Source organism: Balaenoptera acutorostrata, chromosome 1 (assembly GCF_949987535.1).
Source record: "Balaenoptera acutorostrata chromosome 1, mBalAcu1.1, whole genome shotgun sequence".
Lineage (NCBI taxonomy): Eukaryota > Metazoa > Chordata > Mammalia > Artiodactyla > Balaenopteridae > Balaenoptera > Balaenoptera acutorostrata.
Window position 1 is genome coordinate 18,484,437 of NC_080064.1, and position 12,774 is coordinate 18,497,210.

Here is a 12,774-nt window from a genome sequence, read left to right on the forward strand (position 1 = left end):
CTGAAAAATCTTTTATTAGAGATGAGTGAAATAACAAGACACTGGGGGCTCTGAAGACAACCTCGCTCCTGTGGGATCACAGACCTGTCAGGTCTCCAGGGTAAACAGCACAGCCTCCCGGACCAGGCTGCTGCATTGGCCATTGGCATCCTCTGGCCTCCCCTGTTTGTCCTGGTCCATCCCTGCCAGGTCCCAGTGCCCAGCGCCTATAAAGCTGACCTGTTAGAGACTGATGATGGCTTAGGTGTATCTGTTTTCCAATACGGGCCTGAAAGCGACGGTGGAATTTCTGGCGCTGGGAAGTAGAACCTTTAAGTCTCCACCCTCCATTTCTATCACTCTCCTTTCTCCTTTCTTGGCCCTTTCCTCCCCCGAGACTGGAAGGTTCCTGAGTTGACTGACAGAAAGAGGAGAGAAGTGAGGATAATCATCCCAGACCATTCCTTTCATTCTTGCTAAATCAAGGAGTAAGCGAATGGGGGTGAACCCTCCTCTACTTCCTGGCTGGGAATCTGTTACAACAGAGGTCCCCAGCAAGGCTGTGCTGTCCCTCAAAAGGAGTGATATTCAGAATATTTATTTAACAGCCAGTATAGCATGGGCACTGAGCAACCAGAATGGATACAGGCTGTAGACAACTGCAATGTTATTCAGGTGTAAGCCAGCTGATTGTCAGTCTGCCCCTAAGCCCAGAACCATCCTCTGGAATCTAGCCCTGCCCATTTCCAAACCTAACTCATGGGACCAGCTGCCCGGAAAGGGACCACATCTGCAGGACCTTTGTCTTATTCCTGTGACATCTGCAGTTCCTAGCACAGGAATGGACAAAGAGCCAGAACTCAGTCAAAGAATACTAGGCTAATGAATGGCTGAGAAGACAGTCCCTAGTCTGGCAGAATCCCTGGCCTGCAGAATGATAAAGGCAGGTTAGAGCCCCCCAGACTGATGGAAGAAACACAGTCCTGGTCTGATGAGGGATTGAAGGTTCTGCAGTTGGAGCTGGGTCAGGAGCACTCGGGTCCAGCCATAGGGCTCCCTGGTCCCTGGCAGGTATGAGATGGAGACAAACGGCCATCAGCCCTAACATGGAGGGGCCCAGTGCCCTTGGCAGGGGCATGGGCCCATGTCAGGGAGGAAGGCCAGCCACAGAGGCACAAGGGACAGAGACAGCAAGACCCCAGGGCATAAACACCTCAGCTCCCCAGTCTTGTGGGCTCAAGTCCTAGCTCTGAATCTGGGGTCCAGCATGGGGGTGGTTCAGGCATGCAAGGGCTAGTAAGGAGCTAGTCTTGCAAAAGCTGCACAGAACTTGCTGGGAGAACCCCAGTCCTTGAACCGTCTCCTTCAGTGAAGCCAACCTGGGGAGAGATGGATGAAAATTGACATTTCTTAAGCACCTGTTATATACCAGCTGTTTATCTCACTCAGTTTCAAAAGGTCCTATTGTGGGAACATGAAATTATCCCTATTTTACAGATGAAGCTGAAGCTTGAAGAAGTGAAGCCACTTTTCCAAGACCTCCACACTTCAAAGCCCAGGCTCTTATTATCACACATGTCTCAACAACAGGCATCAACTAAATGCTGGGTGATGGACACCTGGTTGTAGACACACATTTGTGTCTGGTGCCTGACTCTGATAGACTGAGGATGATGATTCCCTAGAGAGACCCAGCTCCTTCCATCCCCTACTCTCAACACAGACAACCAACGCCAACCCCGACAAATCCCCAGGGGAACCAGGAACAGAGATGGCTTCCTTCTCGGCACAACTGCCTCTGTCCTATGCCCACTCTCAGGCTCCTCATCTAAATATGTATGATTGTGCGAGACTCTGTGATTCAGCAGGGAGAAGCTGGATTAAGGATGACAGCTCTTGCCTTGTCCCTGTCACATCCCTCTATGCCTGGAAGTTTCAGTGGATTCCAGGAGACTCCTGTACAAGGGGAGAGTTATGCAAACCAAAGGTTGGAACACGGCCACCCTAATCCTTCCTCGTCTGCAGGGAGTGCTTCCTTCTCTGAGCGACCAGCCTGGCTGACACAGCTTTGCTCACCCTCCCTTGGGGAACAGTCAGAGCTTGGGCCTTGTCACCTCTGACGCCTCTCCAAGGCCTGGGCTCTCCCCAGCTGCACCCATCCTGGGCTGGGGAAGGAGGAACACCAGGACAGGGACTGGTCAAACGATGGCTGCCCCCAGTCCTGGAGAGAGGTCTGCCGCCCTAATACACTTACTCTTGACCAGCTCTGCCTCCCACGTACCCTATCACCGCCCTTCAAACCACAGTCCCGGAGTCTTACCGGCGTGTTCCTTCTGGGTAGAGGCTGCCGGGCTGAAGGACAGTCCTCCGGGCTCCGGCCCCCCCGCCGATAGGAGCGAGTGCTCTCAGAGCTGGAAGACAGGGAAAGGCCAAGGTGACCCCTGCACCCAGAGAGCCCCTTAGAGTAGGGGGAAGGGCTCAGGGATAGAGCAAGGCTGGGGGCTTGGACTGGGTGGGCAGAGAGTCCACGAGGCCCCCAGGCTGGGTGCATCACAGGCCCCAGAGGCCCAGAACTGACCTCCACACTGAAAATTTCACCATATCTACTCCCCAAACTCCAAACTGAAAGGGTTTGCAAGGAAGAGAGGACTGGATCCTGGGTTGGAGGTGGGGACAGAGTGAAAACCCCACTGTGAACCTGTAGAACAAGCCATAGTTGGCACTAGGCCTTCGCTCTTCCAGCTTCAGCAGCCTGAGCCCCAGACTCCTCCCCAGCTCTCCAGGCCAGACGCAGGAGCAGGTGTGTGAAGGGGGAAGGGGTCCAATCACCCTCCACTTAAGGTCTAGCATTTCTGCATTGTTCATGGGCCTCAGTGCTGGAAGGTATCCCAGGCTTCAGGCAGGCACCGTTTAGAGGTGGCGAAGTAAATGGATGCTCAGAGAGGTCAGGAGACTTGCTGAGACTGCACAGCTGGGCTTTCACCAACCTGAACCTGACAGGGGGATACATCTCTGAAGGGGTGGTTCCAGATGTCAGGCTGGGTCGGAAGGGGCCCGGGGGCTCCCAGAGGGCCTCTTCAGAGCTGGGTAGGGTTTGGTTGGGACCCCCAGGTTCCACGGGGCTTGTGAGGCTGGAGGAGGAGGAGGCTGGACTGCTCAGGTTCTCAGGGACCCCAGCAGACTCCGAGCTCAGGCTGGGAACTTCGGAACGATCTGAAATCAGAAGTGATAAAGACAGGCTTTATCACTTACCCTGTGCTCAATTTCAAAGCAGCTTTTGGCCTCTGGGATCTATCATGGTTCTCTCCCAATTCCCCACCTCTCATCTATCTCTCCAGCACTCTCCTTCAACTCTTCCCCATCATGCTTCAGTCTCATGGTTCATGATGTTCATTCCTGATGGCCAGGGCCACACTGACTAGCGCTGTTTCACTTCTGCTCACACCCTCTCCTCAATCTGGACTCTCCTGCTTGTCCCTCAGGCTCAGCTCTGATGCTGCCCCCACCAGGAAGCCTTCCTAACCCACCTACCAATCCCAGCAGGATAGGCTCCCTCTCTCTCCTGAGTTCCCAGAACAAGCCTGTTCATTCATGCAACAAATAGTTCTTGACAGCGGCCAGGCACTGTGCTAGGTGCTGGAGAAATAGTAGTCAACAAAACTTGCTTCCGTCCTTTTGGGATTTATCTTCTATGTCACACTGTACCTTATATTATAATGAATTACATTCCAGTTTTTCTCTCTCCCACTAGACTGTGTCTCAGTAGCCCCCAAGGGACTCAAGACACAGTGGATGCTTAAAAAATGCTTCTCTCTCTTTTTATTTCAGTGAAGCATTGAGGAATTTGGAATAAGACAGACCTGGGTTGGAAGCCCACATCAGGGACTTAGCTATGGGATCTTGAGCATGTTACTGAACATCTCTCTTCCTTTACCTGTAAGGCGGAGACGATAACCCCTACCTGACGGTGACAGTGAGGATGGTATGGACTAACACAGCGCTCTGAGCTCAGTGCTCCAGCACATAGCAGGCCCTCAATGAATGGCATGAGAGCATCTTTCTGGGCAGCCAACCATACCTCCACTGGCATGTCCCGTACGCCCTTGGGCCATGGTCCGAGAAGGGTTTTTGACCGGCAAAGGTGGGGGGCAATCCTCACTCTGGATCTTAGGGGCAGCTGGTCCCAGGCTGGCGATGGTCTCGTAGGTCTTGTTGCTGATGTCCAGCCTCCCACTGGCCCAGCGGACCTGGGCTGGGGGCTTCAGCGGGCAGCGCTGCTGGGGCAAAAGTGTGGGAGGGAGGACGCCCTTGGTTCCTCCAGCTCAGCCCCGCCCCTCCCCACATCAGGTCCCATTTGGACCTGGAAGACCATCAGGTCTTCCCTTCGGCTGTCTGGAGGCCTGAGAGACGAGGGCTGGGACGCACCTTCTCTTCCTCATCCTCCTCACTGTCAGAGCCAGGCTCTGTGGAAATCCCCCAGGGGTAGTCCAGGTGCAGGGGGAAGGCGAGGGTCCCGGCATGGGCCTGCTCCAGCTGCCAAAAACAAAGCCTTGGCAGTTCAGAAGGTCAGGGGCTCAGCGGAGAGACAGAAAGGGTCAGGGGCTCCCTCTCCTTCCCTAGACCTCACCAGCTCCTCACACTCTTTGTGCTGCTTCTTCCTGGCTATGTCCAGAGCTGTCTCTCCTGCCTCGTTCACTGTGAGGGACAAAGTCAGGGGTCATGGTCAGGGTCAAAGAGGCATTATAACTTAGAGGTTAGGATGAGTCTTTGGAATCAAGATTGTCTGGGTTTGAATCCTGGCTCTGCTACTTCCTGGCTGTGTGACTTTGGACAAGTGACTTAACCTCTCTGGGCCTTAATTTTCTCATCTATAAAATGAGTATGACACTTGTAACTACTGACAAGGTTGTTATGAGGATTAAATGAGTTAATATACACAGAGCACTTGGCACATTACCAGGTACACATTAAACAGTAAATCATAGCTATTACAAGCACTATTATTCAGATTCAGTTAATGTTTATTTGTCTAGGTACTTTAAGAAAAGTTGTTTTATTTTATCCTTTCAGCAGGTCTGCTAGGTCAGTGGTATTACTCCCATTTTACAGATGAAGAAGCTGAGGTTCAAGAGATGAATGGACAAACCCCAAAGTCACAAAGGTGGTCAGAAGCAAGCCAGGATTAGAACCCAAGTCTGTGCGCAAAGTCCATGCTTGTTACCAGTGCTCTCTGTCTGGAAATAAGGCAGGAAGTCCCCCACGAGGGGTAGTCAGGAATGGGAGTCTGATGGAGGAGTTGTCGGAGCCCCACCTGTGCCAACTGAGGCTCTCCCTTTCAGCAGCAGCTTCAGGCAGTCGGGTTGGTTGTAGAGAGCAGCGCAGTGCAGGGCGCTGTTCCCGTCAGCAGCCTTGGCATCCAGGTGACCACTGTGGCGGGGTGTGGGGGGGTGGGCCAGGGAGGAAGGAAGGGAACAGACAGGTGAAGGGGTCAAAGTCAGGGGGAAAAGAGAGAGGGGAAAGGAGGGAGGAGAGGGGGAGAAGAGGAAGGCAAGGGGAGCGTGAGGAGGTGGGCAGGGAGGTTCTCACCCGTTTTGGATGATGAAATCCACCAGGGGCAGGGAGGCCTGGTTGGTGACTCTGACAGCCAAGTGCAGGGCGAGCTCTCCAGGTGCCTGAATACATGTCCACACCTCTGAGTTTACCCCAGTTCACCTGCCCCCCAATATTACCCTCTTAAACTCTTGCTGCCCCCTGACACCTCCAGATATGAAGCTGCCAGAACCCCTGAGAGAAGAAACTGAATGGGGAAACCTCATGTTTGGGAGGAGGATGAAAGGCCATTCCTTCACTGCTTCCTTCAGTGGTTCTACCTCCTCCTCCCCAGTAGAAGGTGTTTCTCAAACTTGGTTCTTGGCCTTGGACTCCTCTCTGCTCCTCTCTCACTGCCCCCAGAGACGTCGAATAACCTCAAGCTTTCAGTTAACACTCACGGGTAGGCTGTTCCAAATTCTTACCCTGTCTAAGTGCTACACCCACCCTGCCCACTGGATAGCCCACAAGATATCAGGCAGACAGCTCAAAGACATGGCATCCAATTTTTGATGTCCAGTCAGTGTCAATTTATTCCTTCAAATGTCTCTGATATCCTTTCCCCCTTGGCTCACGTGATGTTTGTTACTAGAATCACCAATGCAATGGCCTTCCTTGCTCTGATCTGACCCACCCCTCCCCATTTCTAAGGCTATTCAAGGGAAAAAAAGATTCTAACATTTATCGCACATATATTATGCACCAGGCCCTTTCATACGGGACTTAATTCTCACTTCAACCCCATGGGTGCTATCATTAACCTGTTTTACAGATGAGAAAATGAGACTCAGTTCAGTAACTTGCTCAGGATCACACAGCTAGGAAAAGACAGAGCCAGGATTTTGGCTCAGGATTGCCTAACTTAAGTTGTGCTCTCTCCCATTTACCCCTCTGATGGGTGGGGTTTGAGCAGATGTCAGAGGTGGGGCAGGGGGGAGTAACAGCCAGCCCTGGAGGAGGACTGGGGTGTGTTAAGTGTGGCTGGGTTATAAGTGGCCCTTGGAGAGGGTTCTCACCTGCCCCTCAGGCCCCGGTAGTGGCTGTCCAAAGTCCTGCCCATTAGCGAAGGCTTCCAGTACAGACAGGAGGTCCCGGTTGCAAATGGCCATCCAGAGTCTCTGAGGCTCGGGGGTGGACCGCCGGGCAAACCTGTGTTCCACATACTTGGCCACGATATAGTCCCTGCGGGTGCTCCTGCCAAAAATAACCGCGGGATGTCAGAGCAAGGACCGTTTCTACTCAGCTGACCCTTGAAACCACCCCACATGTCCTGGACTCTTCCAGATCTGAGGCTCCCCTCTCCCCAGACTTCTCCCTGGGAGCCAGGGAAGAAGAATCCCCCGGCCAGAATCCGCCCCCAGCTGAGAATCGCCTTACATGTCACTCTCAGTTGAGGGTTTAGGGCCGCCGTGCGAGGGCAGCTGGGCCTCCATGACCTCATTGAAGCGAGTGTTTCCGATGTTCAAGGCCAACTGGGTTCGCGGGAAAGTAGTGGGGGTAAGACGCGGTGGTTAGGACAGCGCCCCCTGGAGGACTGAGCTTCCAGAGGTCCCGCCCCTCAGCCTCCCTCCTCGTCCAGGCTCGCCTCCGCCCCGCCCACCCTCTTTTTGTCTCGTCTGGGTCCTGCCCCAACTTGGCCCTGCCTCACCTTGGCCCCGCCCCATCCGACCACACAGGCTCCAGCTGAGCCCTTCGGGCCCAAGCCCCGCCCCTCATCAGACCGCGCCCCGAATCGCCCTCCGGCCCCGCCCCGCCCTCACCAATAGCTCGGAGGGGCCCAGTAGGTCCAAGGTGAGGGACTGCATGCGTGAGAAGCGCACGCCCAGCTCGCGGTGGACGCCGGAACACTGGATGCAGGTGAGCACGCCCAGGTTGGTGCTGAGCCAAGTGGGGTCTGCAAAGTAACGCAGCTCGTGCCTGGAGGCGCAGGCCCCTCCCCTCCGTTTCCACCTCCCTCCTCGCCCGGCCCCACCTGCAGCCCCGCAGTCGCAGCACTGGCCATTCCCGGGCCTGCTCTTGACCTCGGCGATGAGCAGCTTGGTGAGGTCCTGGGGCTCCCCGTCCAGCCCGGCGCCCCCCCAGGGCCCAGGGCCGCCGCTGGGATCCCCCAGGAAGGCACTACTCAAGGCTTCGTCCTTGCTGTTCTGCAGCACTGACACCCACCTGCGGAGAGTGCGGCGTGGCGTGGGGATGACGCCCGCGGTGGTGCGGTCCTGTATCGGGCCGGAGGCTGCTCCCCTAACCCCCACCCCCAGGCTAGCCGTGGGGGGCACTCACGCCTCACATTCATGTTCGTCCTCCGCCTGGAAGTGGTATGTCCTGTTGTCTGTGGGGAGAGGGGCGTTGTCTGGCTCACAGAGATCCTGCTGTCCTTGCTGCCCTGGGCCTGGGAAGCCCTCACCCCCACCGCCGGCTCCAGACGGAGGTTTTGTTCCTTGGGACCAGGCTCTGCTAAGCTACAGTGGGCGGGTGATGACAGTGGCCAGCAGAGGGGGCAGTTTCTCAGAAGAAACCTCCAAAGTAGGACCCCAAGAAGGCCCTCTGTGTGAAGCCCAGCTTCCAGGGTCAGGCGAGGTTTCCCAGGGCACAGGACCCCCTTCAGCTCACGGGCAGAGGAGCCTCTGAACCTACAGCCACCTCCCCTCCCAGCCCCACAGCCTCCCTTCTGGTCTTCCTGCTCCCCACCTCTCCCCCTCGTCCCCCAGCCCGCACCAGCTGCCAGATTGCTGGGCCAAAGGTTCTGCTCAAATCACACCACTTCCCTGCTCCAAGGCCTCCCATGGCTCCCTCCTGCCAGGGAATAAGGTCCAAACCTTTAAGAGGCGGTCCCAGGCTTCATCTCCCACTACTGCTATGGGAACCCTGCACCCTGTCTAAACTGGAAGACCCACTCTCCTGCTTCCATGCCTTTCATCTCCTGAAACATCCTCCCCCAGACTCTATGTTCTGTGTCCTTCAACGCTAAACTCCGAGAAGGCTTTCCTGATTCCTCACAGCAGGGCAGGCCTTCCCTCGCTCTAATATATCTTTTTAAATTTTTATTTATTTATTTTTGGCCACGCCGCAAGGCTTGCGGGATCTTAGTTCCCTGACCAGGGATTGAACCCAGGCCCTCGGCAGTGAGAGCGCTGAGTCCTAAACACTGGACCCGACAGGGAATTCCCCCCTCACTCTAATCTCTGATGGTGCTATATCTGCACCTCTCTTCTGGACATTCCCCATCACCTTGCAGTTCCAGGTCCCCACCTCACACCCCTGCCAGAGAGAGCTCCCTGAAGACCAGATCTAGGTCTTTCTCAGCCTGTGCTGGCGCTCATGAGAAGCCTGTCACCAAGACCCCAAAAGATGAAAACTGAACATTTTAAAGTAATAATTTTGAAAGCCAAATTACCCAAATCCATTTAAATATGCTTTACAGAAATCAAATTTAATGTGGGGTGTGGGTGCATTTTAATGTTTAATGTGACATGGGGTGAAGCCTCTAAAAAGTGTGTCCAGAGCTTAAGGAGTCTGATGCCTGCCGTAGCAACTATTTGATAAACACATGTGGAATTGGACACAGGCCCCTAATTGGAGCCTCCCAGGAGCTGACAGGTCTCTCAGAGAAGCCCTGGGCAGTTGCTGGGTAGGGGGCAGGGACTACTCACGGGTCACCAGGTCAAAGCACTTTTTCTCCTCGGGGTTTGGCCTCACTTGGCACGTCAGCAAGGTCAGCTTCACTGGTGGCCGGTTTATCTGTGCGAAGTTGGGGATGGAGGATGTACATGTTACCCTCTGGGCCTCCCAAACTCTTAGGCTTGTTTCCCAATCTGTTAAATGGGCATAATAATCGTGTTCCAGTTTATGTCTCCCCTCTCCTAGCACCTCAAGGATGTGGAGTGTGAGGCTTTGGATCCCCTCCTTCCTCCCACAGGGAGTCTCCAGTTCCCTGCATCCAGGTTTGCAACCAGTCTTAGAGGGAGGGTTTGACATCTGTCTGCTCTGAACACCAGGAGGAGAGGACCTATCATGTCCTTAGACCCCCCACCCCTCCAGGCCTCACCGTGCTGTGTGAGATGGTCAAGCAGCCATACTTGACTCCACACTTCCTTTTCTGCCAGACTCTTCGAATTCTAGGGCCCAGAGGGATAGAAAGACAGTCACTCGAGGCTCACACCTAATTCCCCTGTATCAGTGAACAGAGTCCTGGACCAGGACTCACTTCTTCACCTCTTCTGTCCTGTGACCCCTATGCTCCTCACTCCCTGGGCTCCCTTCTGCTGGAGGGGACACAGCCCTGCCATTAGGAAGCTCCCAGTCAGACAGCCCCACTCTCTAGGAATCTTTATTCTAAAGGGGCATGTGACCTTGGCCCTCTGAGAGCTTCCAGTCTGATGGAGGAAACAGTTCCCAACCTTAGGGACCTCCTAGTCTGAGAGGAGGAACAGGTTCTTGACCACAACAGATGAATTATGGTTAAAGACAAAGCAAGATAAATATCGAGCCCTCAAAAATAAAATTAGCATATCCATGATCAAAGCTACTTGACACTTTTTCCTGTAAGAGGTAAATATTAATTGGTTTAACAAAGGTATTCTTCTCTGATAAAAACTGATTAGTAAGTAAAAAAATTAACGGATTCCCATAAAGGCCTTTGCATTTCACAGACTGATTTTTTTTTACACCAGGGAGCAGGGCACAGTCAACAGTTTCATTTCCAGGCATAGTCGATATATTATAGAGATTACGGGTGAGGCCATGGAGACTGTCTAGTGCATAATAAGTGCTCAAAAATTGTTCGCGGGCTTCCCTGGTGGCGCAGTGGTTGAGAATCTGCCTGCCAATGCAGGGGACACGGGTTCGAGCCCTGGTCTGGGAAGATCCCACATGCCGCGGAGCGGCTGGGCCCGTGAGCCACAATTACTGAGCCTGTGCGTCTGGAGCCTGTGTTCTGCAACAAGAGAGGCCGTGACAGTGAGAGGCCCGCGCACCGCGATGAAGAGTGGCCCTCCCTTGCCACAACTGGAGAAAGCCCTCGCACAGAAACGAAGACCCAACACAGCCATAAATAAATAAATAAATAAAAAAAAAAAAAAAAAAAAAAAAAAAAAAAAAAAAGATACAAAACCACCCCTCCAAAAAAGATTTAAAAAAAAAAAAAAAAAAAAAAAAAAAAAAAAATTGTTCGCTGCCGCTATTCTTCTTCTTTACGTTAAGAACAACCAGCAACTTTAGCAGAAATTCACAAGCCCAGGATTCTGATGATTTTGCACTGCCGGAGTGGAGGGTCCTGGAACCCTCAGGGTCTACGCAAATGATAGGAACAGTCCCTTCAGGCAGCTCACCCAACCCTATCATTTACTGGCTGGGTGGCTTTGGGCAAGTTACTTGAGCTCTCTGAGTCACTTACCCATCACTTTTCTTGTACAGAAAGCCCACCTTCTCTGTCCCAAACTGCTTGTTGCCTTGGTGCTGGTGGATGCTGTAGCCACCTCCTGAGTTCTTCCGGCTCAGAGTCTCCTGTTCCTCGGACATGCAAAGGAGACCTCAGGGCATGTGGGTGGGAAGAGCCCCAATCTGCAGGGGTCTCACTCAGGGAGACTTCTCAAGGGGACGCTATGGGGTCTTCCTTCTCTCCCTCCCTCCAGGGTGGGCCTTGGGAGTGGGCACTTGGTTGGGTATGATTCAGGGGCTGACTTCTCTGCTCTCAAGCTGCAGCGTCCCTCGGAGGGAGTCCCGGAGCTGGGTCAGCTTCTGTAGCTCCTCCTCCTGGGCTTGATGCAGCTATGGGGCAAAGGGCAGGACCCCATCACCAGCCAGCGGATATGCCAGGCACAGAGCCCAGACCCAGAGCAGCAGGGCAGTAGCCGCCTTGCTCTCTGGACAGGAGCCAGCAATTCCACGGCCACAGATTCTCCCGGAAGGACAGGGGACTTGACCACAAGCTCAAGGGTGAGGCCCAACTTACTGCGTGTACTGAGGCCGCCAGCTTCTCAATGAAGGGGGACAGGCTCTGAGCAGCCTTCCAGCCATCTTGGAAAAAGCTAAGGGCGTGAGGCCAAACCAGGGACCAGAGAGAGAGATGAAAATGAGAGGGGAAGTGTGGGAGAAGGTGCTCTAAAGATCGCAGGGCACCTGGGGCAATATAGTGTGACGGCCACGAACAGGCACCCCAGAGTCAGAGTGTCTGGGTCCAGATCCCACTTCCTAGCTGTGTGATCTTAGTAAATCTGAGCCTAAGTTTTCTCATCTATAAAATGGGGATAATATCAGTAGCTGCTCACAGGGGTGTGTGTAGGGTACGTAGTGCTTGATATGTGGTGAGCATTCAATAAAGAGCAGCTATAGAAAGCATTACCAATGAGGTACAGACACACACGGAAGCCTCAAGGGTCAGCCAGACCCTGGGGATAGCCTTGTTCTCAGTTGCCTGAAGGGTTAAGGGGCAAGGGACCATGGGGATGGGGGTGGGACACAGGGAGAAACCTACTTGTGCTGGGCGTGGAAGAACTTGATGAGGCTCTGCAGGAAATCAGGACCTTGCTTCATCTGGCTCTCCCCAGCTTTCAGCAGGTACTGGGGAGAGGGCAGGGAAAGGTGTGTGATGTGAGCAAAGCTGAATCCTGGGGACAAGGGGCTGCTGTCCCCATCCCAGGCTAATCCTTTTGGCCATGACTGAACCTTGGTGACATCTCAAGGGCCATCTGGCAAGGACCTGGGCTGAGACTGTGACTGGGCCCCCAGGGGGGGGTTCAGGGATGCAGACAGGAAGACACATCCCACCCCTCCCTCGGCCTGGGGCACCCCTTACCTCACACATGTGCAGCTGGAAGACGCGTCGCTCTCTCTGGGTGTCCTGCGCCACCTCCCCGGCACTCCCTCCTGTCACCCTGGCCCGGTCCCTCTCCTTCTCCAGCCTGGCCCTAGGCCCCAAGGAAAGAGAGGCCTGAACAACTCTCACTATCCCCTTGCATGTCCCACCATCCCTACATGCTCCTGTCTGTACGGGCACACGAGAGTGAGGGGACCCTCCTCTGTGCAGCTGTGTGGTGGGGCTGGGGTACAACGGTCAACAGTGTGGATTCAGGGAATCTACAGGCTGGTGAGGGGGGTGTCAGCCCTGTGAATCAAATCACAGCCTTGAAGAGAGCAATGGGAGAGTAAAATGGGGGATCTGACCTCATCCAGCTACTCAGGAAGTGATGCTGGAGCTGAGATCTGAAGTCA

General features: G+C 54.1%; 1 protein-coding gene across 6 annotated transcripts in view; it reads right to left on the minus strand.

Moving 5' to 3' along the window:
- Positions 1-12,774, minus strand: part of ASAP3 (ArfGAP with SH3 domain, ankyrin repeat and PH domain 3) — a 44,938-nt gene continuing 32,164 nt past the window's right edge. For 2 of the 6 annotated variants that reach the window (XM_007175101.2, XM_057546549.1), the window contains 20 exons: positions 12,359-12,470; positions 12,038-12,123; positions 11,516-11,591; positions 11,245-11,331; positions 10,958-11,067; positions 9,611-9,680; positions 9,216-9,303; positions 7,846-7,894; positions 7,541-7,731; positions 7,329-7,462; positions 6,946-7,040; positions 6,585-6,762; positions 5,566-5,651; positions 5,291-5,406; positions 4,607-4,674; positions 4,405-4,512; positions 4,058-4,253; positions 2,967-3,192; positions 2,300-2,390; positions 1-1,358 (listed from right to left, as the gene is read on the minus strand). In XM_007175101.2, the coding sequence (XP_007175163.1) occupies positions 1,284-1,358; positions 2,300-2,390; positions 2,967-3,192; positions 4,058-4,253; positions 4,405-4,512; positions 4,607-4,674; positions 5,291-5,406; positions 5,566-5,651; positions 6,585-6,762; positions 6,946-7,040; positions 7,329-7,462; positions 7,541-7,731; positions 7,846-7,894; positions 9,216-9,303; positions 9,611-9,680; positions 10,958-11,067; positions 11,245-11,331; positions 11,516-11,591; positions 12,038-12,123; positions 12,359-12,470 (2,242 nt within the window). In that variant the 3' untranslated portion in view covers positions 1-1,283. Of the gene's footprint in view, positions 1,359-2,299; positions 2,391-2,966; positions 3,193-4,057; positions 4,257-4,404; positions 4,513-4,606; positions 4,675-5,290; positions 5,407-5,565; positions 5,652-6,584; positions 6,763-6,945; positions 7,041-7,328; positions 7,463-7,540; positions 7,732-7,845; positions 7,895-9,215; positions 9,304-9,610; positions 9,681-10,957; positions 11,068-11,244; positions 11,332-11,515; positions 11,592-12,037; positions 12,124-12,358; positions 12,471-12,774 lie in introns of all 6 variants that reach the window. The other 4 variants (XM_057546578.1, XM_057546539.1, XM_057546569.1 and 1 more) reach the window with 3 other exon arrangements.